The sequence below is a fragment of the Tamandua tetradactyla genome, chromosome 15 (assembly GCF_023851605.1).
Source record: "Tamandua tetradactyla isolate mTamTet1 chromosome 15, mTamTet1.pri, whole genome shotgun sequence".
Classification (NCBI taxonomy): Eukaryota; Metazoa; Chordata; class Mammalia; order Pilosa; family Myrmecophagidae; genus Tamandua; species Tamandua tetradactyla.
Window position 1 is genome coordinate 84,581,141 of NC_135341.1, and position 24,049 is coordinate 84,605,189.

Consider the following 24,049-nt stretch of genomic DNA (forward strand, 5'->3'; position numbering starts at 1 on the left):
GAGGGGCACACTTGGGCTGGGTGTGCCTGGCAGTACAGTGCCTGGAACATAATGGAACTCACTAAATGCCTTGTAAATGAGTGAGAGATAAGATGATGAAAACCAGCACGCACGCACGCGCGCGCACACACACACACACACACACACACACACACACACACAGCAGTGATGACCTGGACTCTTCCCCTTGTAATGCTTGATCATTGTCATTTGGTCCCTAGCCAGGGCCCAAAAGCAGCAAGTCATGCCACCCCATGTAGATGGCAGCACCTGCCCCCTGGGACTCACCTGGGCAGTGGAACTGGATTTGTGTGTTTGTGTGCAGAGGCCTGTGTGTCTGATTTCATGTGTATGGTCACTCACATAAATATGTACCAGGCACTCTATTGAAGGAAGCCAGGAACAAATGAGTAAGTAATTCTTGGGGAGGGATGGATGGGCAGGGGTTGGGGTGGAGGTGGGGCCTCTTTATCAAGGTGAGACAGAGAAGGCCTTTCTTGCAAAGCCACATGAGGATGAGAAGTGAAGGAAAGGCAGGGCAGGCTGCGGGAAGGAAGTACAAGGCAGAGGGAGTGTGAGAGCAGTGGCCTTGAGGCTCAGCCAATGGATGCAGGCCAGGAGATGACCCCCCCCCCCTTTTGTTTTATAGTTAATTAAGATATCTCTTTTAAGGAGGAATTAAAAGGTAATAAAGTGCTCTTGTGAAAATAGAGTATCGTAAATGGAGAGGGGTCAGTAATAAAGGACTAGAAGGGATTCCTTGTATTTGTAATTGAGTTCCAAGAGTTTGTGTGTTGTTTCTTTTTAAATTGTGCCTGTGTGTAGTTGTTTGTAATTGGAGAAGAGAAAGCCACATGAATTCAATTCCCTAAAACATATGTGCCTATTATGTGTCAGGCACAGGGTTAAGTGTTTTGCATTTATAAAAGTCTCATAAGCAACTCTGAAATTGGAAAGAGCATCCCCAATGCTTGCATGAGTAAATTCAGAGAGAGACCAAGGGAATGACTTGCCTGAGTTACGTGATACCAAGTGTCGAACTGGAATCCAAACCTGGGTCAGACTCCGACACCCTAGTTCCTGAAAGTTAGGCTCAGCTGCCTTTCTATGGGGTAGTTGCTTAATACCCCATTCTACCCATTCTATAGATGAGGAAATTGAGGCTCTGCAAGGTTAAGGAACATGCCCAAGGTTACTTAATTGGCAAGACAGCACCAGCTACATAATTTTTGAGTCCCAGTGCAAAATGAAAACCTGGGACCCCTTCTGGAATAAAAAAAATTATTAAGAATTTGAAGGCAGTAACAGCAGAGCACTAAACCAAGCACGGGGGCTTCTGAGCATGAAGCCAGGCTTGGAGCCAGGATTGGTTGCCCGGTGTCTCTGGCCCTCAGCAGCCCTCTGCGTCCTTCCAGCTGAAGGTCCCACCTCACAGTTGTAGGTCCACTATAGCAACTGATAAAATAGTAAAAAGTGAGTCCAGAAAAGCAAGAAATCTCTCTTGGGATCTGGCTTTGGATGGGATCAACCTGGCACAGGTCCTGGCTGTGCCCCTCCCTCTGCACATGAGCTTTTCCTTCACACACTAGCAGACGTAGGTGAACCTTCAAGAACTGGGCTGTGCAAATCGCACCAAGACCCCCTCTCCTCACAGCCTCTTTCTCCACTTTTTAATATGCATCTCCAAAGAAAGGGAAGGACCAGGGAGTGAGGGATGAGGGAGGGAAGGAAAAACAGGACTTGCTGCCACTCCTTGTTATTGAGGAGTGGATTCCTTTTCATTAATAATGGGCCAGTTGCCTTGCTGAGGAAGAGGAGAGCTGACCATGGTCTGTGCTGCTACTGGGATGGGTGGCTCTGCAGGGTGCGGCTGGGGGCAGGTGGGGTCTGTGCCAGAGCAGCTGCAGGTGAACCAGGAATTCTGCTTCAGGTCAAGAAAGGCATCAGTCAAGGCTAAGAGCCTGGGGCTCCCCAGTCCACCTGTCAGATATCTTCTGAGCTCTCATCTAGGTGTGAAGGGTTCAAAATAATCACAAGCCCTACTTATGAGGAATTCACAGGTGCTGATGAGGCAGACACACGTGTATAATTTTAGTGTGACGGAATTCACTCACACTTTCTACCACTATCTGCACCAGGCGCCATGCAGGGTGATTGGGATTTGGAGTAACCATGAAGCTTGGAGTCTAATGCTGTAGTCTAAATGTTCAGGCTGCCACGGAAGCACAGGGAGCATCCACCTAGACTGGGGAAATCCGGAAGGCTGCATGGAGGAGATGACAAGAGGGAAGGTGATAGAAAGGGTATTTCAAGGGGAAAAACAGCATGATCAAACATATGGTGGCATGAAACTTTTTTTTTTAACATGGGCAGGCACCAGGAATCAAACCCGGGTCCTCTGGCATGGCAGGCGAGCATTCTTGCCTGCTGAGCCACCGTGGCCTGCCCCATAAAACATTTTTTTGCTTGGATACTCTAAGGTTGGTCCTATGTAGACAGCTTCTTGCAGAAATTGTGACTTTCAGATAATCTGATAAGAGGGCCTCTGTTGAATCCCGCCAGTCTATTCAATCTCCACTGGTTTGTCCTTAAGATTGAACTTGGAGCTCCTGAAACACGGGCTGCAGCAGCTCTAGCATCTCATTCTCCAGGAGGTGATGGACCAGACACTGTTCCTAGGGGAGACCATATATTTGGGTGTATTCTCTTTTACATGTAATCACTCTTGCCCAGATATCCTTCCACTGTTAGTTCCCCGGAGATGACTCTCACAATTGTGGTGTGCAGTGTCTGCTTGCGGGGTGATATCAGAAACCCCTTAAAGGGCAGCTGGCTAATAGGAGGGTTTGGAGCTAAACCCTGTTTACACAGTTATCTGGAAGCTGGCAGGGTTGTAGTGCAAGGAGCATGGGGGGACTGCTCCCTGTGACCCAGTGGCTCCCTTCCCAACCTAGCAACAACATTTATGAAGCCCTCCTGTGAGCTGGGCACACAGTAGCACTCTCGATCCTCACTGCGGGGTCCGTGCTATGGGCCCTATTTTACTGGTGAGTTCCCTGACCTGGGAGGCCATCATTAACTTGCCCAAGAATTTCTTGACTCCGCAGCGCCAAGCCAGGATCCTGGCTGGACCCGCTTCAAACATGCTTCTCGGAGCCCTCCCACGGTGCTTTCACGCTCAGCAGCCAGGCTCTGCGCAGACAGGAACTCTTCTGATCCAAAGGAGCGCTGTCTCGGTCACCGGTTTTCTCTTTCACAGCACTTACTCCTGCTGACGGGACAACCTGTGCTGATTTATCACTGACCCTGTCCCCCAGCTCCACGAAGCAGGAACCTCTCCTGGCATGTTCGGGGCTGCGTCCCGAGTGCCCACAGCAGAGCCTGGCACCCAGAAGCACTAACACACAGTTGCTCGGTGAATGCCCCTGGCTGGCTGGCCCCTACCCCTAACCTTCTCTGCCATAGTGGTTTCACTTGGGTGACAGCCAGCCAGGGACCCCCTGGGAATTGGGGGGCACCTCCCCATGGCTGCAGACAGACCCCCAGATGCAGGGCTTTCTGGTTTCTCACAGATAGAGTGCAGTCAATTCTATAGATTTTCAGCTGCTTTCTACAACATGACAAACATGTGGGATTCATATACTAATAATACCCATAACACGTGTTTATCAATGACACAAATTCACGTTTCTCTCTGCAAGTCTGACTTAGGTGAGTGGCACAGCTTCTCCTCGGCAGAGGTCCTCACAATGCACGTGACCTTCCCTTGTGTGGATAAGCCCGTATCCTTATCAGCCACCGAGAGCACTGCCTTGAATTGGCTTTGATTTTCAGGGGCTGCTGTCATTGCATCTGTCAATTTAGGTGTACGCTCACAGGTAGTGTTTATTTTTGTTGATTACTTCTGTTCTTGTGTGGTGCCATTTTGACTGTGACTTTGTACCTTTTCAAGGCTTTATTACCTCTCAATTATTTTTTTTACTAAAAAGCAGTGACAAGTCTATCAGCCCTACTTAAGTGGGTTGTAGTCCTGGATGTTTGAGAAAGAATCCTTGCGTCCCACCTCATGGCTACATGTAAACCTGGGGACACCATGCTGTCTTTTGGTTGTAATGAGACCTATGCATTCCTAAAATTCACTGTCCTAGACAAAATCATTCAATAAAACCATAGGGCTTCTGGAGAATATAGGGCTAGGGTCACCACAGCACTCAGAAACATTGATGGTGACATGTAAGAAAGAAAGAAAAAAGATTAGCATAATTTTACACATGTTAAAGACATGCGTTAAGACATGCACAGATATTATAATAAATATGGTACTTTACCTTGCAAAGGACTTGAACTTTGCTTGTGGAAATGGGTTTTGGAAGAGTTACTGCTCCTGAGTGGTAGAAGGAGGGTTCTCTGAAATCAGATGGGAAGTCCTAGCACCAGATGTGAATGGCATGGTTCAGGACACAGAGAGCAGGTGGCTGAGGTGTGTGTGCATGTGTGACTTTTGTATATCTCTACATGTACTCAGCTCGTTGAAGTCTCACATAAGCAAATACAAGTTTTCCCAAATTATCCCCTAGTTTATCCACTGCTTTGGAAAAATTCACATTTTCAAAACAAAAGAAATAGAACTGACTGTACTTGATTAAAAAAAATAAAACCCTCTCCCTTGTTTATTCAGATTGGACCAAAAGGATTGAGTACCAGCCTGGTTCGGGGAGCCTGCCCCTGTTCCCCAACATCCGCCTGGAGACCTGCGATGGGCCCGTGTCCTCCATTCAGGTCACCACGGAGCTGCAAACCAACTACATCGGGAAGGGCTGTGACCGGGAGACCTACTCAGAGAGGTCCCTGCAGAAATTATGTGGTAGGTTTGCCCCGGTTATTATTTTTTTTTACCAATTGCTTATGAAAGATATATACAAATAAAGCATATCTCATTATACTGTGAAAGAATCAGCCCTTGCCCACCTGCATTGGTTCACGTAACTCCTGGATGGTTGTTAACTTTAATTATGGTTTAGTGGTCAGAAGGCACAGCTTTTAGAATCAGTCATATCCAATTCACTCTCAGTCATTCACCACTGGCCTTAGTCCAGCGACATGGCAATTCGTCCATTCCTTCATAGGTAAAGCAGGGATTAGATGACAGAATGTGTTAAAAGAGACCTAGCACAGGACTGGGGGAACGGTGTTTGCAAGCTGCTAGAATGCGATACACCAAAAATAAAATGGCTTCTAAAAGGGGGAATTTATTAAGTTGCAAGTTTACAGTTCTAAGGCCGTGAAAATGTCCATTTTAAGATGCGGTTATGAAAATGTCCAAATTAAAGCACCAACAAGAGGTTACCTTCACTCAAAAAAGGCCAACAAAGTTTGGGGTTTCTCTCTCAGCTGGAAGGGCACATGGAAACATCTGCTAGCTTTCTCTCCCAGCTTCTTGTTTCATGAAGCATACCCAGGGGCGTTTTCCTTCTTCATCACCAAAGGTCTCTGGATGCGTGGGCTGTCGTGGCTCTCAAGCTTTTTCCAAAATGGTTCCCTCTTAAAGGACTCCAGTAAGTAGCCCCACCTAGAATGTGTGGAGACACATCTCCATGGAAGCCATCTAATCATAAGTTACCACCCACAATTGGGTGGGTCACATCTCCATGGAAATAATCAAAAAGCTCCCACCCAGCAACATTGAATGAAAATTAAAGGACACGGCTTTTCTGGGGTACATCTCAAGTTCAAACTGGCACACAAGGTGTCCTTACCCCTTTTTGGTTAATGGAGGTGCCTGACCAGGGGCCAAATGAGGGATGGGTAGGGGTCACTTGGGGACAGGTTGGTCTTCTCCATATCATAATCTGTGGGGCCCAGGGCAAAGTGAAAATGCAGGACCTTTTCCTCAAAAATTATGAAGAATTTCAAGATGGCGGCATCAGCGCGTTAAATCAAGTGGAGGGTCCACATTTAAGGACACGGCTCTATATGGCTGCCCAGGTCACACATCCATGAAGCCAGCCCTGCCTCCCCAGAAATGAGAAGAAGAGCTCAGGGTGGGGGTGGAGATGGGACAAGAGTTGGGGTTCCTGTGAGGGGGCTGTGAGGGGGTGCCACAGTACAGGAGGCAGGCCAGAAAGGAGGAAATACAGGGTGGAGGGGTTTGACAGAAGGTAGGTGTGGAGGACACTGAGCCGCATGAGCACCTGCTGTGTGCACCCTGCTGACTCTTTACGTGCATTCCTTTATTTCTCCTGTCCTCTCTGAGGAAGGTGCTATTCTTGCAATCTTAGAGATGGAAAACCTGAGGCTCAGAGAGGGAAAAATGACTTGTTCAAGGTCACACAGATGGAAGGTGGCAGAGTCAGATACTAACTCTTCAACTCAGTGTCTCCAAAGCAGGCCAGGGCTTTGGAGCTAGAATGCAAACCTCCTAAGTGCTCAGTAAGGTGGGACTGGCCCCAGGTGCTCAGTAGACCTGACCGCTGCTGTGCTATGGAACTCCTGCCTCCTGCCTCCTGCCTCCTGCCTCCATGTAGATGCATTCCTTTCTTGTTCTCTACAAGAACATCCGTCAACTTGAATTTGACTGTCCAGGTTTCCCTCTGACCATGCTATGGGGGAGCCCAGGCTTACTCTTACACTTGGGCTCATATTCATGGAAAACAGCATCTGCTCAAAAGGAGGGGAGGCTCCTGGTGACATAGCGTTGCCTGCCAATGTTGCCTCCACCCCACCATCCCTCCCCTACTCTCTTTGGGGGCAGTTCTCCTCTCTCAGCATTGCCTCACATGCACAGACCTTCACCCATAGAACCGAGTAAAATTTCAAAACTGAATGGGAAATAAACCTTGCTTGGGTATCATCACGTTCCATTTATCATGTCACCAGGCTGGCAGGCAAGGCCTGTGGGAGTGCAGTCATCTCTGGAATGATGCAGTAGATTGGGGGAAACACCACGGGTTCAATATTCCAAACAGCTCTTGCAGAAATGGATATAAGGGGCCCCCAATATTGAGAAAAGTGCCTCCAGTCCTCTCCTTCACTTTGCATGCAAGGAAGCCATCGAAGATGACATCTTACTTTGAATGAGTATCCCATTTCACTCCCCATGTATCTGAATTATTAAGTCAACACGACCCTACACCACCGTGGGTTACAGTCATTTCCTAAACTCCTCCAAGTTAAAAGGAAATGATGGAATCAGCCCATTAAAGTTCAGATGGGCCCAAGGGCACACACTTGTGATTTGATTTTGAATGTTGCTGAAGAAAGACAAGGAGCTATGGAGGGTGAGAAGGATTTTTGGGGGGAAGAAATTTTGGAGCAAAATTACATCTGGTGTGTTAACACAGCTCATTCCATCTGGGCTGCGGCCTCGCCTTGCAGGAGGGCATCTTAATTTAACTGGGAAGTCAGTTTCCCCTCACAATGTGACCTTCTCAGGCTTCGTCAGCATTGCTCTTTGAGGATTTCATGGTAGACAATGCCACCCACCACACTTATGGGATCCCCGGTGCATGTGGCCACTCCTGCCTCCTTATTAGGGGTCTAAATCTCGAATTGTTCTTAGCAAGAACTCAGAAAAGGGCAGAAACAAATGAGCGAGACCCAGATGCAAATCTGGCACTACGGATCTGTTCTCTTATATGGAGGCTCCTTGGAGCCCCCTGCTCCACTCAAACTCCAAATGAAATGCAGCCTGGGTCCCCTCTGAACCACAGTCTGGGCTGGAATTCCTGACTCCTGTAGGACACCATCAGTTCTGGAGACAAGCTTCTATTGGCTTTCAATGGATGGTAGAAAAGTGGCTCACTGGGCTTCCATACTGAGGCATTGCCATGACACTTTAAGCCTCAGCATTCGTTCATCTTTCATTCTCCCCATCTTTATTAACTTTGGATGGAAACATGGAGACCAGTTAGGATGGTACTGAAATACTATTGGCAAAGGATGAGTTCTGAACCAGGGGAGTGGCAGTAGGGATGAATTTAGGATAGTTTTACGAGGCAAACTGAGCAAGCTTCAATGATTGATTAGCTGTCAGGAGTAAGAAAGGAGGAACCTAGAAGAGTCTAGTGTGAGCCTCCAGCTGCGTGAGGAGTTTAGGAGCAAGAGCAGATATCGGGGACAGTGTCCCTGTGAAACAGCCAGGTACAAAAACTGCATCCTTGCCTGGCTCTGGACATCCTAAAGAGCTGCCCCCAACCTGCTGATCCATCCTCATGTCTGCTTCTTCCTGATGTTCTGCCTCTTCTCGGTCTCTTCCTGGCTTATTCTCCCCCTAAACCTTTGTTCTTCTTTTCCTCCTACTAGGATGCTATGTCCCCCTTCACTTTCCAAATCCTTTCCTTCGTCAGTATTCACCTGCCACTTAGGAGCACCAGGGAGTGCGTCCTGTGGTACTTCCTTGGTGATTCTGAGTTCTGAGGTCTCTTCTGTGGAGCTGTAGGTGTGAAGTGATGCAGGCAGGTCTCTGGCTGATGTCTGGTCTTTGCACGCCTGCTTCCTACTCCCACAGGGCAGTTACCGTCGAGAGCAGAGACAGAATCCTGTTACAGGGAAGCTGGAAAATAGCTGGCATGAAGCCTGCTGTCAGGGCCTACCTGAGCCGGTGCTGCAGCACTTGACATTTCCTCTTTGGGCATGGCAGAACATTGGCTGTTGGACATATTGCTTCCTAGGATTTGTACACTGAGGCACTTCCTTTCTGCTCCCAAAAGATGGAGGACCGTGTGCTTGTTCTCTCTTGGGCAAGGGGGTCAGGCATAATCTAAGATGGTCTCCCACTGATCTTGCTCTCCATACAGCCAGGGTTCTTGGAGAAATTAGACATCCCTTCCCCTTAATCTCTGAGTTCAGAGGGAGGCCCCAGCATCCCAGTACCAGGCTTTCCAGAGGTGAAATGCCACATATCTGCCTTGACTATGAAATGCATGACGAAGCCTTCAGTGAGACCTCTTGGCCAAATTAAATTGGACATTAACAACAGCCCAAGAAAAGGCCCTGTTCAATGACCCGATGTCACCCCGCATTACAGTAAATAGGAAAGTAGTTTGTGAAGCACGTACCCTTTGCAGCATGCGAGGTCAAGGGCTGCTCTTCCTGGGGCTTGGTGGGGCCCCTGGGAACTGGAGGGCACCCCTTGCATCCAATGCCCAAGTCGGCTGTCCTGTGCAGGAAATCAGGAATTCCAGGCACAGACTCTGTTGAGGAAAGGCCACAGAGCAGGAGCATGCTACTGCAGTCAAGTGACTGGACTGTCAGAGCAATTCAGATCCCCAGATGGCCGGTCGTTCTAAGGAGCTCTATGCTAGTGAGCCCAGGAGGTTTTATATAGAAGATTCACTCATTCATTCATTGATGTATTTATTAATCCTGGAAATATTGAATATGCAAATACTATGCAACTCTTGAGATTATAAATAAATTAATAAGGCCATTTAACAAGTTGGCTTACTGAGAAGACAAATATGTTTTTAAAAAAAGTTACAGTGCAATTTTTTAAGATCAATGAAAGTTCATTTTTTTCCCTACTTTCCCTTGCAGCTGAACAGAGCTTGTTCTCACTGAAAACCAATGCCTGAGGCTTTCATACCCTCAGAATAGCCCAACTAGAAGAATCCATCACCACTTTTTCCAAGGGTCTCTTAAGACCCGGAGCTTCCCGGGGTGCCAGGATCGGTCCAGCGCAACTCAATGAGCCATAGTCCTCTTATTGTAAGGAAAATAGTTGAACATTTGTTGGGAGTCAGATTAAACCATCAATCACACATCAGCAAAGGGCTGCACACACTGAGTCTTGGTGAGGGCAGTAGACTCCCTCTGGATGTGCTTGTTCCTTCACGAGCCCTTAAGCAGCTGCCATACAATGTGTTGGGGGGGGCGGTGCTTTCTGCCTATAGTGACCTGGCCCAACTGGGCATCTGCTGGTGTGAGTGGCCCTGCCCCAAGAGAGCGTGGCTCACCACTCCTCATCCACGGCTGGCTTGCATCACCTAGAGACCCAAGTTTCTGATTCTAAGGCCTTGGAGAAAACCTTCTTCTCTAGAACTCCAGGATCAACAGTATGTGAGCTCCTAGAAGAAATCAGAAAGACTCCCATCTCCGTGCTTAAGGTGTGGCAATGGAGAAAGGGGTATTGAAGTTGCCAGTGCCGGTCCCTTACTGAATTATCAGGTGGATTAGGACAGGCTATGCTGAAGTGACAAATGACCCTCAAATCTCATTGGCTTAAAAAAAATAGAGCTTAGTTATCATTCATACCACATGCTCATCTTAGGTTGGCTTCCCAGCAGGATCCTGACTAATGGAACAGCCTATATCTAAGACACTTTTGGTCTCATAGCAGACAGAAAGGACACATGGTGGGCCATGCACTGACTCTTAAAGCTCCTCCCTGACATGACAGCTGTCACTTCCAGTCACATGTCATTGATCAGAGCAAGTCACATGGCCAAGCCTGGTGGCAGGTGGACAGGAGAGGTTGTGACTAGGACACACTCTACCACCCCACAGTCCTCATGGTCAGTGAGGGGTTTTTCAAAGAGCCTCCTGGGCTTCTGCTGAGATTCTTTTCCCCAGAACCACTCCACTCATTGAAAACAAAACATTCTACTCGGTACCTGAAGGTAGAATCCATTTCTGTCTGCTTTGCTGCCACATTCTATTTACCTGCCATACAGGTAAATGTTAATTGAAATAATAGAGAGTTGATTTTGCCGGTGTGAGAATATTCTACAGAATGTGAGTGTTCTAGTTTGCTAGCTGTCAGAATGCAATATACCAGAAGCAGAATGGCTTTTAAAAAGGGGAATTTAATAAGTTGCTAGTTTACAGTTCTAAGGCCAAGATAATGTCCCAATTAAAGCAAGTCTATAGAAATGTCCAATCAAAGGCATCCATGGAAAGATACCTTGATTCAAGAAGGCTGATGAAGTTCAGGGTTTCTCTCTCAAGTGAGAAGGCACATGGCAAACACAGCCAGGGCTTCACTCTTGGCTGGAAGGGCACATGGTGAACACGGTGTCATCTGCTAGCTTTCTCTCCTGGCTTCCTGTTTCACGAAGCTCCCCAAGAGGCGTTTTCCTTCTTCATCTCCAAAGGTCGCTGGCTGGTGGGCTCTGCCTCATGGTACTGCAACATTCTCTGCTCTCTCCAAATTTCTTTCATTCTCCAAGATGTTTCCTCTTTTATAGGACTCCAGAAACGTATCAAAACCCACCCAAATGACATGTTGTCACCTAATCCAGCTTAACAACCACTCTTGATGAATCACATCTCCAGGAAGGTGATCTGATGACAGTTTCAAACATACAGTATTGAATAGGGGTTATTCTGCCTTCACAAAGTGGGATTTAGATTAAAACATGGCTTTTCTAGGGGACACACATCCTTTCAAACCAGCACAGCGGGCCTGTGCTTGATCACAGTGACTTCTCTTCCCTGAGCTGCTCCCACCTGTCCCCGCCCCTCCTCATGCTCTGCAGGGGACCATCAGAGAGGCAACATCTGAGCCCTCTGCATCAGTCAGCACCGCCCCAGCTCCGCCTGGCAATGCCAGGGCACTCTGCCCCCACCAAGGCCAGCCACAATAAAAAGCAAACGCCTCAGCTAGCGACACTGCCTCCAGCCTCCATCTGGGCTCTCCCCAAAGTCTGCCTCATTCACCTTGGCTTATCCTCTGCCTGCCAGCTCAGAGATGCCCGCTCACTCTGGTGGGTCCCAAATCAGACCTCACCTCTGGCCCATAGCCCTCAACCTGCAAGCTGAAGCTGCCGTTGGCCAGGCTAGCACAATCTCACAGCAGCCTGGCGGCCCCAGGGGCCTACACAAAGGATTCCAGAGGAACTTCTTGGATATACCCTGATGTGCTGATGATGTGGCACCATCTTTGCAAACAATGCATCCTGTTTACCCACTGCCTTCCCACAGGATCCCTTGGGGCTAGAGAGAGAGAGAGAGAGAAAGAGCTGTGGGAAAAAGTAAATCTCTGTGTTTTGTTACATGCAACAAGAATTAAAATACAATATGTTAAGTTTATGGAAGTCTTCACCATCTGGCTAAATGCAGCTTGATGTTTTCCAGTAGGCAACAGCTGTGAGTGAGGCAGGCCAGGCTGCCGACTACACGCCCTCACCAGGGAAGACATGGGGACTCTGAAGTCAATGGCCTTGCCAGGGCACCGGGTGGCCTTCAACCAGCCTCTCTGTGGGAGAAGCCAGGGAGCAGCCTCTGTGTAGGGATGTGAGGGTCCCATAGCACTTGACACTGTGCTATAGAGAAAACACCTGGTTGGGTGTCTGGGATGCTGGATTCCAGACTCAGGTCAACCTCTAACTAGCTGTTGACCATGGCCATGTCATTTGCCCTCTCTTGGCCTCAGTTTCCATGTTTGTAACACAAGCAGGACTGTATAAAATCTCCTCCTGGTCTACCAGGCTGGGGCAGAGGGCATGAGCTGGGGCTGGAAGGGCCTGTTGACAGGCACACCCACTGGGGCCGGTCTTGGGCTCTCTGAGCCTCAGTTTCCTTATCTGTAAGTTGGAATAATAACAGTGTTCCCTTCAGAGGAGAGTAATGAAGAAAAGTATGTGAAGTGTTTAACATAGGTCTGGCATCCACTTCATGCCTGAGAAAAGGTTACTAAAAATACATAATAATACATTTCTGCAACTATAAAAAGAACAGTTCTATAGAAATAGAAGATATCTATGGAATCATCCTTACCAGGCCTTGTATTCAGCAAGATGTAACCAATGTTGCATCCACCCAACTTCCTTTGTGTCTTTCTCTCACCACTCACTCTTTACCTCTCCCCCTCTATCCAAACCTGTTTGGTTAAAATTTCACTTAACCTCCTTCTCTAGTCTAAGGCACTAATTGCAGCATGAATTTTACAGAGCATTTGCTTTTCTTTTTACATGGGTGGGCACCAGGAATAGAACCCAGGTCCTCTGGCATGGCAGGCAAGCATTGTTGCCTGCTGAGCCACCATGGCCTGCCCGAGCATTTGCTTTTTAACAACAAAGTCTTTAGCTAAAGGAAGGAATCTCAGCATAGTTTCCAACCCTGCCTTGTTCCGGGGTGTGGAACTGCCCGTGCCACAGGATGGCCAAGCTGGCCTCGGCAGCCGCCCTGCACATGCCTGCATGGTGGATCCTGCTAGAATGTTCTGGCATTGACTTGAGCTGGAAGTCAGGGGCCCTGATGACTCACCTGGCATCTTCTGATCGCCCCAAATTCCAGGAGCCAACTCACACTCTGGGTGCCCAGTCACCGGGCTGTATTCACACCGGACACATCTGGTGTCAGGTCCAACCTTAATCATGGGCTAAAAAGGCTGTATCCAAGGCGTATGATATGAGGGGTGTTAGGAAAATGAACTTGTTCCTAAATCCCACTTATCTCCCACTCCCGCAAGGCTCTCTGGCTAACACCATGATAGCTTTCTTTCTTTCTTTAGAATTCAAATACCTGTGCAGAGTGCTATCCTCAAGGCTTTGTTAGTCATTAAAACATTAGTGTGAAACCATTTATGAGATAAATAAAAAGGATACCAAAGCAGGATCTAGGGGTCTGGGACCAGCGCTGATGAGCAGTGCGGATGCAGACAGGAGCCTGGGGCGGGGGGTGGGGGGGGCTGCCAGGGCCTTGGCTGGGAGGCGCAAAGCATTTCAGGGGGGTGATGGGGCGAGGAAAGGCATTGCAGATACCAACTGAGTGCCTACTATGTGCCGCAGCAATACCAGGCAAAACCGCTAGGAAATACATGAGCAAGTAGTGCATTCAACTCCACCCATCCTTCCCCTTGATAGACATAAGCGTGAGAATAAATTGGGAGATCCTGAGTCTCCCACCGCCCCCATCACGGCAACACCTGGAGGCATCCCCCAGGGTGAGCCCCTCACAGTACTAGGGGAGCATCTGGGCTGTCGGGATGCATAATTTTCACGTAGCAAAATCCTGAATTGCAAGTCAGTGGGTGCTCAACCCCAGACCCAGTGAACTCATCCAGGACTAGAGGGAAAACTGGCTGGGTTGGACCTTTCCCAAGAAGTTTATCCATTTCCAATATGGTACCTTCCCAAGGGATGTCAAAGGGCCATTAGACTGATCGTTGTGGTGGCTGATTTTGCTGGGTGCTGTCTTGCTGCAGGCACCATTTTTCAGCTGTAAGTTACTGATGCCTCCCCAGGCAGACCAGAAGCAACTCAGAGGCAGGGGAGGCATTTGGCCCTTTTTGCTCTCAGGTCACCCAGCTGGAGATGGCCTCAGGCCTTTCTTCACAAGCACACTGAGAGTTTCCCTGTGACCCGGGGGCAGAAAGCCGAAGGCATGGACACACACACACACACACACACACACACACACACACACACATACACACCAGGAGGAATAACCCCTTGCTCTTTCTGTCTCCCGTGCCTGCAGGAGCCTCGTCCGGCATCATCGACCTCCTGCCGCCCCCCAGCGCAGCCACCAACTGGACGGCGGGCCTGCTGGTGGACAACAGCGAAATGATCTTTAAGTTTGACGGCAAGCAGGGTGCCAAGATCCCTGATGGGATCGTGCCCAAGAACCTGACGGACCAGTTCACCATCACCATGTGGATGAAGCACGGCCCCAGCCCCGGCCTGAGAGCTGAGAAGGAAACCATCCTCTGCAACTCAGACAAAACAGGTGAGGCTGCGGCCGGTCCTCTCGGTGGCCGCCCATCACAGCCCAGTCCCTGAGCAAGGACACGGCCACCGAGGACACAGGGGAAAGCAGGAGCTTAAGGGGGGCCCTGGGGATATAGCCTGGTCTCCTGTCTTCTGGTCACTAATTTCCTAGGCAGAAGAAAGAATAGGAGGAGAGTGGAGGTACAGATGCAAGGCCAAAGAGCTGGGATCAGTGGTTTCCAAACTGGGTGCCTGGGGATCCAAGCAGCCCCGGAAGTACCAGAAACTCAGTGTCACCTCAGATGACACAGCATCACCTATAATGCGTTTTGGGATTTTTGAAAGCTTTGGTTTGAATAAAAGAGTCCTTCTAATTGAAAGAAGTAATTCGAAAATCACTGTCATATGTTATACTGATATTTGTGCATTTTCAGGATAGCGAGTCTATGCAAGGCAGTTCACAGCGTGGGGGTGAAATGTGGTGTGCCCCACTACTTATTAACTGTGTGACTGTGGGCAAATTATTCAACCCCTGTGCCTCAGTTTTCTCATCCATAAAATGGGCATCCTAGTATTTACTTTGCCAGTTTTTTATGAGGATTAAATGGCTTAATACATATAAAAGGCTTAGATCAGCGTCTGGCACACAGGAAATACAATCTGTGGGAGCTGTTACTGTTGTACACAGTATTTCACATCTCTACAACCAATTTCATAAAAGTAAAAATGTTTCACATTTTAAGGGTAAATAAGCTTCCCTGAAAGATTAAGTAATTTGCCATAAACTAGACAGCTAGTACTGGAGTGTAAGTTTATATCCATCTAATTCGAAATCCTATGGTCTTGTCACTACACCCCACATGTACACACACACACGCAAATACTTGAATATTTATGTAAACTTTGCAACCTTATCTTTAATTATAATTCTATAATTTCACATTTAAAATACCACTTTTGTTAAAATACCCCAAAATAAATGACAGCCTCAGCTGACATAGCAGGAGGGGGCGGTATAGAGCAGTGACTGACCACTCAGGCTCTGCTAAATTCCTATCCTGCATGGTCACTTCTAAGGGCGTGACCTCTGATAGTTGATGAATCTCTCGGAACCTCAGTTTCCCCACATGTAAAAGCATATGAAAGTACCTAGATCACTCAGCATCTGATACGTAATCAGCGCTTCATTTCTGTTACCTGATGCTGTTATTATCATTACCATGATCACTTCTCGTTTTATCCCACCTTAGGCTCCTCCCAGGGCCTCCACCTTCCCTGTCTCAATAGCATTTACATATGTATTAATGGGTTTTCTCTAGACGGATAGTGTGGCCTGGCTTTCCCTCAGTCCCGTGGATTTTTCTGGGACGTTCATGCGGGAAGGACCCCACGGAGCTCTGAGGATTGGGGACCAGGTTGTGGGCTCACCAGAATTTATCAAATGGCCTCCCTAGCCACAGTGGGGGCTGAGAAATGCGTCCATCTGTGAGTCTAGGAGGAAAGAAAATGGGGATAGGTGAACACGTAGCGATGTCTGCACCACGAGGGTATTGTGTGTAGCCTCGTGCCAGCTCCAGGCTCACAGTTGTTGGCCCTGCTTCTCCATTCCTGGTGTGAGTGGTACCCTTTCAGTCGACCTTTAGTGGTTCCCCCTCAGCGCCTGCCCTCTCTCCGTAACGCCCCTCCCTCCCCATACATGTCTGCTCCTTCTGGACCCCTCTTCCTGGCATGCAGCCCTTTGATGTCTCTGAGTTTCAACTGAGAACCATAAATGATGAGTAGCCACGTGCAAACCCTTCTCCAAAAGGCTTGCCAAGAGGTGGCCAATCTGGTCCAGCAAGCACCAGGTAAGAGAGGCAACGGTGGAGAGTTATTAGCTGGGAAAGATTTTGTGATGGGCCTCCTGCCTAGAGGGAGGGGAAGGGGTGTGCCCCCACTCCCAAGACAAGTGAAGGGAACCCAGACGGCACTCAGTGAGAGTAAGGTTGTCTACTGTAGAGGGGAAGGGGGAATCTCACCTCCTGCTGCCTGTTGGCTGAGCTGCAAAAATCCTTGGTCTGCTCCAGGCTGGTGTTGGGGTGGAGCCCAAGAGACTTCTGGAGAGGTCTGTCTTGCAGCCTCAGGAATTTGGGCTGCAATTTTGGCGTGGGTGCTGAGCAATCCAGGGGCCGAGCGGCCACCCGTGGGCTGTCCTAGGCCAGTCTTGCCACAGCTGGCGCCCAGGACCTGATTCTTGCTTACAGGGTCTGAAAGCAAGAGGGTGATGGGACTGCCTCAGCGACAGTGAGGAGAGAAGGACAGCTTAGGATGCAGGTTCCCCTCCACAGTTTGGACAGGACACATGTGTTTTTATTATTGTTCTCAGGGACCAAATGAGAATCCAGAAATTGGCAATGTTAGAGTCAGAAGGGCTGCATGCCCCGAAAAGGGGCCCCTAGCAGCAGGAGCCAGTGTGTGAGGGGGGAAGGAGCTACTGAGAGGGCAGCAGCTGAGCAGCAGCCATGGAAGCTCGACTGAAAGTGCATCTCACGTGAGGAGTGGAGAAGTCGGACCCACAGAAGCGAGCCTGGCGCTGGCTCAGGGGCCCCACGCCATCCAGGAATGGACATCGTCAGATCAATTCTTGCGTGAAGACTTTTAGCAGGTTCATCCATTTGGGGACAGGCAATGGGGGAAGAGGAGAGACGGCTAAAAAGGGTATTTTACCAGGGCCCAAACCCACTTCGGTGGCCATGGCACACTGCGCAGCTCTCAGCAGGGCCTTTCCAAAAACAATTAATGCACCATGGAGAAGCCCATGTGTAGATAACAGCAAAAACAGAGGACATCTGATGTCCATGGGAAAATGACAGCCTCTCCCGGCCTTATGAAGACACTTGCTGGCTCCTTTTCTCTCTCATCCCTCTTCCCTCTGATTAGAGCCAAGAGGAGGCTGGCGGTGAGGAGGTGGAACAAGTTGTATAATGAAAAACAGACCTAACCTACCCTTTCCCTCTTGTTGGCCACCAAGCCATGGGTCAAGCCTGAACAAAGGAGAGGGGCATAGCTTGTAATTGGATGAGAATTTTGATTTGGATCAAACCATATGAGACTGTTCTAATATCTGAAAGCAACTGGAAAGCTTTAGGATCTGCAAGAGATATGGAAAAAAGAAAAGGAAAGAAAGCTTTGACAGAGAGCACCTAAAGACAGAAAAGAAATGAAGCTATTTCCTGAGTGCATCACGTTACCAGCCCATTTAACAAACCAGTTATCCTGGAGTCAGCAGTGACTCTGGGTTGTCCAGACTAAAAGAAGAGGAGGGAGAAGCCCCCTAGGCTAGAAGATGCTCAAGCAGAGGATGTCTGTTCTTTTATCTTCCTGCTTCATCTCCATACTACCCAACTTCCTCCTAGCTGCAGACAAAACTAAAGGTAAAAACTCTTCTAAATTTTCCAATAGTTACTGACTGGAGCTATAGGAAATCAGTTCTAAATATGCCGCTGTGAGGAGAAGAAGTAGTAAAATCCTCATAACCAGGCGTGGGTGCTGTGCAATCCAGGGGCCGAGCAGCCACCCATGGGCTGCCCTAGGCCAGTCCTGCCACAGCTGGCGCCCAGCCACCCTCCTCCCGCCATTGCTTGGTTTGGTCCTGAAGACTGACCAGGACTTTGTGAGGACAGCACCTGACACCACTTCATTATGCTGCCGTGGTCACGAGGCAGCAGCGACACAGTCCCCACAATAACTAGCAGTCGTGGAGCATCTGTTCCGGGCAGATGCTCTGCAGACGTTTCGCCATTGTATCAATTAAGATGATTTCAGTTACAAGAAGCAGGAAATACGGAGCAAACTGATATCAAATAGAAAATATAACAAAAATAAAAAGAAAGAGGGTTCCTGGAACTGAAAACAGACAGAGCCGTGATGGCTTCAAGCTATGAGTTCTCAAGGCCCTGGCTCCATGTCTCTGTGATTCTCTCAGCTCTACCCCAGTAAGTGTACCAGTTTAAGGGTAGAAAATACACCGGTAGCAGCCCCAGACCTTCCAATTATACAACTTCCAGAGGGAAAGTGTCTTTTCCATGCACTTTCTGCTGAACGAGGTAGGTTTTTGCCCCAGAAATGCTCAGAAAAGCTCCCACGTCATGGCCCTGAATTGGGTCCGTTGCTGACACCTGGTGAGCCCTGCGGCCAGGAGAATGCCCCGTGCTGCCAGGCTCGGGGCTGCGTCCTGAGCAGTCCCTTCTGCCGGGGTGTGTGTGAGCCTGCCTGGCCTGGACCCGTGAGAGCCCATCCCCAGAAGCGGGTCAGCATTGATTCCTCCACCCACGCCTCGTGGGAAGAGCTAGGTCAATTACAGGAGTCTCGTGATGCATCAGGATACGCCAGCAAACCTGGATGATACAGTGAAGGAAACTGAGGCTCAGAGAAGCTAAATACCTCTCCCGAGGTCACCCAACTCAACTCCTAAAGTCTGTGTGAACCAAGGGTCCATGCTCTTTCTGCCTCACCTCATCACTTACTCACTCAGCCAGCATCTGTGAGTGTGTGCCTGGCGGCAGGTTTGAGTGTGTGCTGCAGTGGAGTCCAACGGGAGTTCTCTGAGTATTGGTGGCTGCAGGCCATGATGCATAGGGTCCGTGATCGGAGATTTCCTAAACAGGAAAGGAAGTTCTCATATCAGGAAAATGTATTGTCAATTGCCTAGATATCCATTGCTTTGGAAATTCACCGAACTATGTCTAAAGCTGGAAAATCAATCCATCCCTCTGTCCCGCAGCTGAAAGTGAGGCAGCTTCACTGAGCCCATATTGGGTAGAGAAAGGAGATGTAGTCTTTGGTCACAGTTGTCTGGCCTGATGACATGTAATAAAAGCCTCGAGTTCAAGGAGAAGCCAACTGTGTTAAAGGAGCTCGGACTGGCAGTGCTGGCAGAGGGTCCCTAAGCCCTCCCGTAAAGAGTTGCATGGAAAAGAAAAGTCAGCCTGGTCTTCATGAACGCCTGAGTGTAAGTCAGGTGGGTCTGTGAAGCCTCGACGGCTTTCTGGCAGAAGTTCTGCTGTGGGCTCTCTTGCTTCTGTCTCTGCCATTCCAAGGGACGCTAGCATATATGTTCTAGAATATTCCCCTGCAGGCGGTGTAAAACAGAAAGCTGGGACACCGGTTTCTCTGCCCTCTGGGTGTGCTGAGTGGCGTCGCAGGAAGACTCCTGTGGCCGAGATGGACACCGGGGTGCACTCACTCCCCAAACATTCTCTCTCCTTCCAGAAATGAACCGGCACCACTACGCCTTGTACGTGCACAACTGCCGCCTCGTCTTCCTCCTGCGCAAGGACTTCGACCAGGCGGACACTTTTCGGCCCGCAGAGTTCCACTGGAAGCTGGACCAGGTATGGCCGTCCCCTCGCTTCTCCACCCTGCTCGCTCCTTTGCAAGGGTGGCTTGTTTGTTCTGGTGGGAGCAGGGGTTAGAGGCCTCAGGGTTCTGGCTTCTTGCTGATTTGGGAAAAATCAGCTCAGGGAGACGATGATGTCTTAAAGTCAGGATAGAAGCGGCCTCCTTAAGGAGCAGCTGCAGTGGGGATGGCCACAGTTCCCAGCTGGGAGCCACCAGTCAGCCATACTGCTACTGTGCATCTTGCCTTTTTTTTTTGCATGGCCAGGTGCTGGGACTCGAACCCGGGTCTCTGGCATGGCAGGCAAGAACCCTGCCACTGAGCCACCATGGCCCGCCCCTATCTTCTCTCAGTTAAGCTCATGGAAAACTGGTTCTCGTGGCTCCCTAGCTGTAGTTTATGATCTCTATTGCCATACCTTTAAATCCCAAATGCTCCACGTCTCCTCTTCAATGCCCTGCTTACTCCCTTGGGTGTTGGTGCAGTGAAGCCTTGCTTTTGGTGACACACGCTTGAGCACAGGGCCTTGAGGACTTTGAAGTAAATTGTGATGTGGAGTTGGCTGTGTGCAGTGCGTGTCCTTTTCTGAAGTAGAAAAATCTATGACTCACTCCAGAGTCCCATGATTTTCGATTCCAGGGGCCACTGCGTGACACTTGCCAAGGACAAATGCAGGGTCTGGTTTGAATCAAAAGCTTTGAAGTAGCTATCTCCGAGTGCTGTGCTGCATTAAGTGTGCAGGCGTCCTCGCTTCTCTGAGTGGCTGTGCCACTGAGGAATAACCATGCCTAGAGTAGGTCTTAGTTGGGGGATTTCAGGGAGAGTTGATTTTTTAGAATCGTTCTAGGTAACCAAGAGGGAGAAGGCATGCAGGCAGGGGAAGGGGATTGTAGAATGGGTGCTGTTTAATGAAGAAGAGGAAATGGCACCCGTTGCATGGCCCTTTCTGTCTGGGTCTCCAGCAACCCCTTCTATTTTCATCCTGCGCCACCTCCAGCCACAGCACTTCTGGGGCTCACAGGCCCTTCTCCCACGAAAGCCCACCGTATGTGCTACTCACCTCAGCTCATGTGGATCTGAATGTTTCGTATTCCTTTCCCTTTTCTCTCCTTATTACCCCATCTCTACCCCATCCTCTCCCTAGAACACCTAAACCCCCAAACTTCCAGTGGGGCTGATCTCAGAGAGTGTTACTGGAAAACTTTCATTCCAGGGGAAGTCAATTCAATGTGAATGATTGCCGCTCCCTTTTATACAGAAGTGCAGGAATATCTGCTCTTTATAACAGAGATTCATTTACCCCAGGGAATCTCAGTGTTGGAATTTCAGGCACCATGACAAGCTCAAGGATGCCAAGCTATCGGGGAAAATGTTTGAGGGAAGCCCAGGGGCAACCAACAAATCCACTTCCAGAAAAATCCATCCAGCTGGATTCCAAGGTTCTGCAAATGACATCTGGATTAGTATAGCTTCCTCTGAATCAGGAAATCCGGGTCTTGCAGAAATTGTGAAATGTTGACGTTGTTTCTTTGATTTCCCAGCAACCTCTCAGCTACCACCTAAAATGCCATATGGCTTATAGGGAATGTTTAAAAATGTATAATATAAATTGAAGTGAATTAAAATGAAGTCCATATTGTGATTTAAAAAAAAATAAGAATATTGCTCTACTGGTAGAGATAATTATAGATGCCCTGCAGCATTTTCTAAATTGGGATTGAGAAGCACTGAACTAATAAAGCCACAGGGTTTGAAATTAAAAATAGGTGAGGAAGGAATTTTGGTTCTATAGATGAAGACATAGTGAATCTGGCATTTAAGAAACCTGTTCCCAAAGCGGTGAGATTAAGGAGGGGCTGGGATTCACTGAGCAACTTCCCCCGCCCCCACTATCATTTATTAGGGCAGCTCAAAGCCAGGCACGCTGCGTGTGTGACCTTGTTCTCATCTCGGCTCAGTGGACACTGGGAGGCCGGAAACTGAGGTCCAGAGACTTGCCCAAGGTCATACAGCAAGCCATGGCTGGAGCCCCTGCCCTCCTGTTCAGCGTCTTTGGTGAGTTTCTCATTTAAAATTGAGTGATCAGAAATGATGACTAAATGCCTGATGTTTATGGTCTTGGCAAAAGCCCACAGACTCTCCAGTCTTCTCTTTACTCAAACTCTTTTGTCTTCCTCTCTAAAGAAATTAGCATGAAAAACACTTTTGAAGCCTACCTTTTGATGATCAGAAAACCCAGCTCACCTGGGGCTTGCCTGCCCCCAGGGGAACCTAGTGGGGTATGGGAGGTCTCTATCGCGGCCACGGAGCAATCCAGGGGTATACCCGGGCCAGCCCAAGATTCCTCTCTCCCCTTCTCGGCTCCTGTTTGGCTGAGCAATACCAGGACTCCATGCTGAGCCCCATCCAAAGGCTCGCTGACCAGGGCCTCTGGTCCAGCCTCTCTGCTCACTTTGCAGAGCTCAGGCGCGGCAGGACGGGGCCTTACCCGTCTCCACTCCCAGGGCACACCCAGCCCCGAGTGCGCAGTGAGCACCGACTCAATGTTTGTGAAGGGAGGTAGAGATCAAAGGAAGGAAGAGACGGAGGGAGGGAGGGAGGGAGAAGAGAAGAAAGATAAAATCTGGAAATAATTTAAAATCACCTGGTGATTAGTTGATCTTTTGATTCATTTTATTGCACATTTAAAATTCTGAAATGTTGCCGGTTTGTACTGTTAGCATCTCAAGCACTGTTGGGTTGTGATTGTGATGTCTCATGTCAAAGGTCTTCCTTGATTTAGCAGTGATGGTGCAGACTGCTGCAGGGCCTTGGCCAGACGGACCCCAGGCGGCTGCTGTCGTCACGTGTAGCCACACTCCTGGCCCACCCAGGAGTTTCCGAAGCATGACATCTGTTCTCAGGCCTGAGAGGGCCTCAGTTATTTCCTAGTTCTTCCGGCACCGTCTGAGGATGAGCATGTGCTCGTGACAACGCGGGGACCGGGAATCGGGGGCTAGAATAGGAGCCTCTGCTCTGCAGGCGTTTTTCGGGATAAAGAATCCGACACATGAGGCAACTGTTTCTAGTCCCTTATGACAGGGTGTGCGGCGGACGCCAGGAAGCCGGGTGGGGGAGTCTGCGGGAGCCCACGCTGGGGGCACTTGGCACACACTTGGGGTGAGGTCTGGGCAGCCTCTGGGAGGGGACATGTGAGCAGAGTTTGGAGAGTTCGGTGGGACACCGCCTGGCAGGGAGGATGGCGGAGCGGAGAGCAGTACTGTCCTCTGCAGGGCACTGTAAGGTTTCGGTGTGGCAGGGAATAGGGTTAGAGTAGGAAGAGAAGACTTTGGCAGGTGTTAGGGCTGAACTTGGAGGCACAGGTGAGGGTTGAATCCCAAATGGATTTTTATACCATGCTATTGAGTTGCTACTTTATCCCCAAAAGTAGCAAACCATAATCAAATTATTCCGTTTTGCGATAGAAGATGGTCTGAGAATGGTAGGGATGGGTAAATGTGAAGAATGCTAGCTATAGCATCCATAAAATTTATCAAACTCAGGCAAATACAGCTCAGGCCAGGCCATCTAGTGGGGCCAGGAGCTGCATTAAAACAAAGCTGTTCCCTCACCCCTGGCCCTCCGCAGCCAGGCAGGGTGGCCACGCACTGGGCAGCAGGGTTTGAGCCACCAGCTCCTCAGGGGCATTTAAGCCACGGTGCGGTTTACAAGAGAATGATTTGCACGTGAGTGTTGGGCCATCTCATCCCTTTGCACCATATGTCAGAAAACTTCCTCCAAGGTGGATGGATGACCAAGTAAAGCCAAGTAAAGCAAGCTTTAGGAAATGACTCTGACAATCCAGTGACCTCACTAAAGTGATCATAGCGATGAAGAGGATGTCAATTTAATGGGGTTTTTACTTATGATCTGCTAATGCAAATCCCTCAAGCCTGCACTTAGTCATGTGCAAACCCAGACAAGAGCTGTCGGCACACTCAGGAAAGGTTTATTAATTTGCAGCCCCTCCTGGCTTTAATATTAT

At 49.1% G+C, this 24,049-nt stretch overlaps 1 protein-coding gene across 1 annotated transcript in view; it reads left to right on the top strand.

The window, feature by feature from the left end:
* CLSTN2 (calsyntenin 2) overlaps positions 1 to 24,049 on the top strand; it is a 431,086-nt gene that overhangs the window by 328,475 nt on the left and 78,562 nt on the right. The window contains exons 6-8 of the mRNA XM_077130262.1: positions 4,679 to 4,864; positions 14,419 to 14,667; positions 19,899 to 20,020. Coding sequence (XP_076986377.1) covers positions 4,679 to 4,864; positions 14,419 to 14,667; positions 19,899 to 20,020 — 557 coding nt within the window. The remainder of the gene's footprint in view (positions 1 to 4,678; positions 4,865 to 14,418; positions 14,668 to 19,898; positions 20,021 to 24,049) is intronic.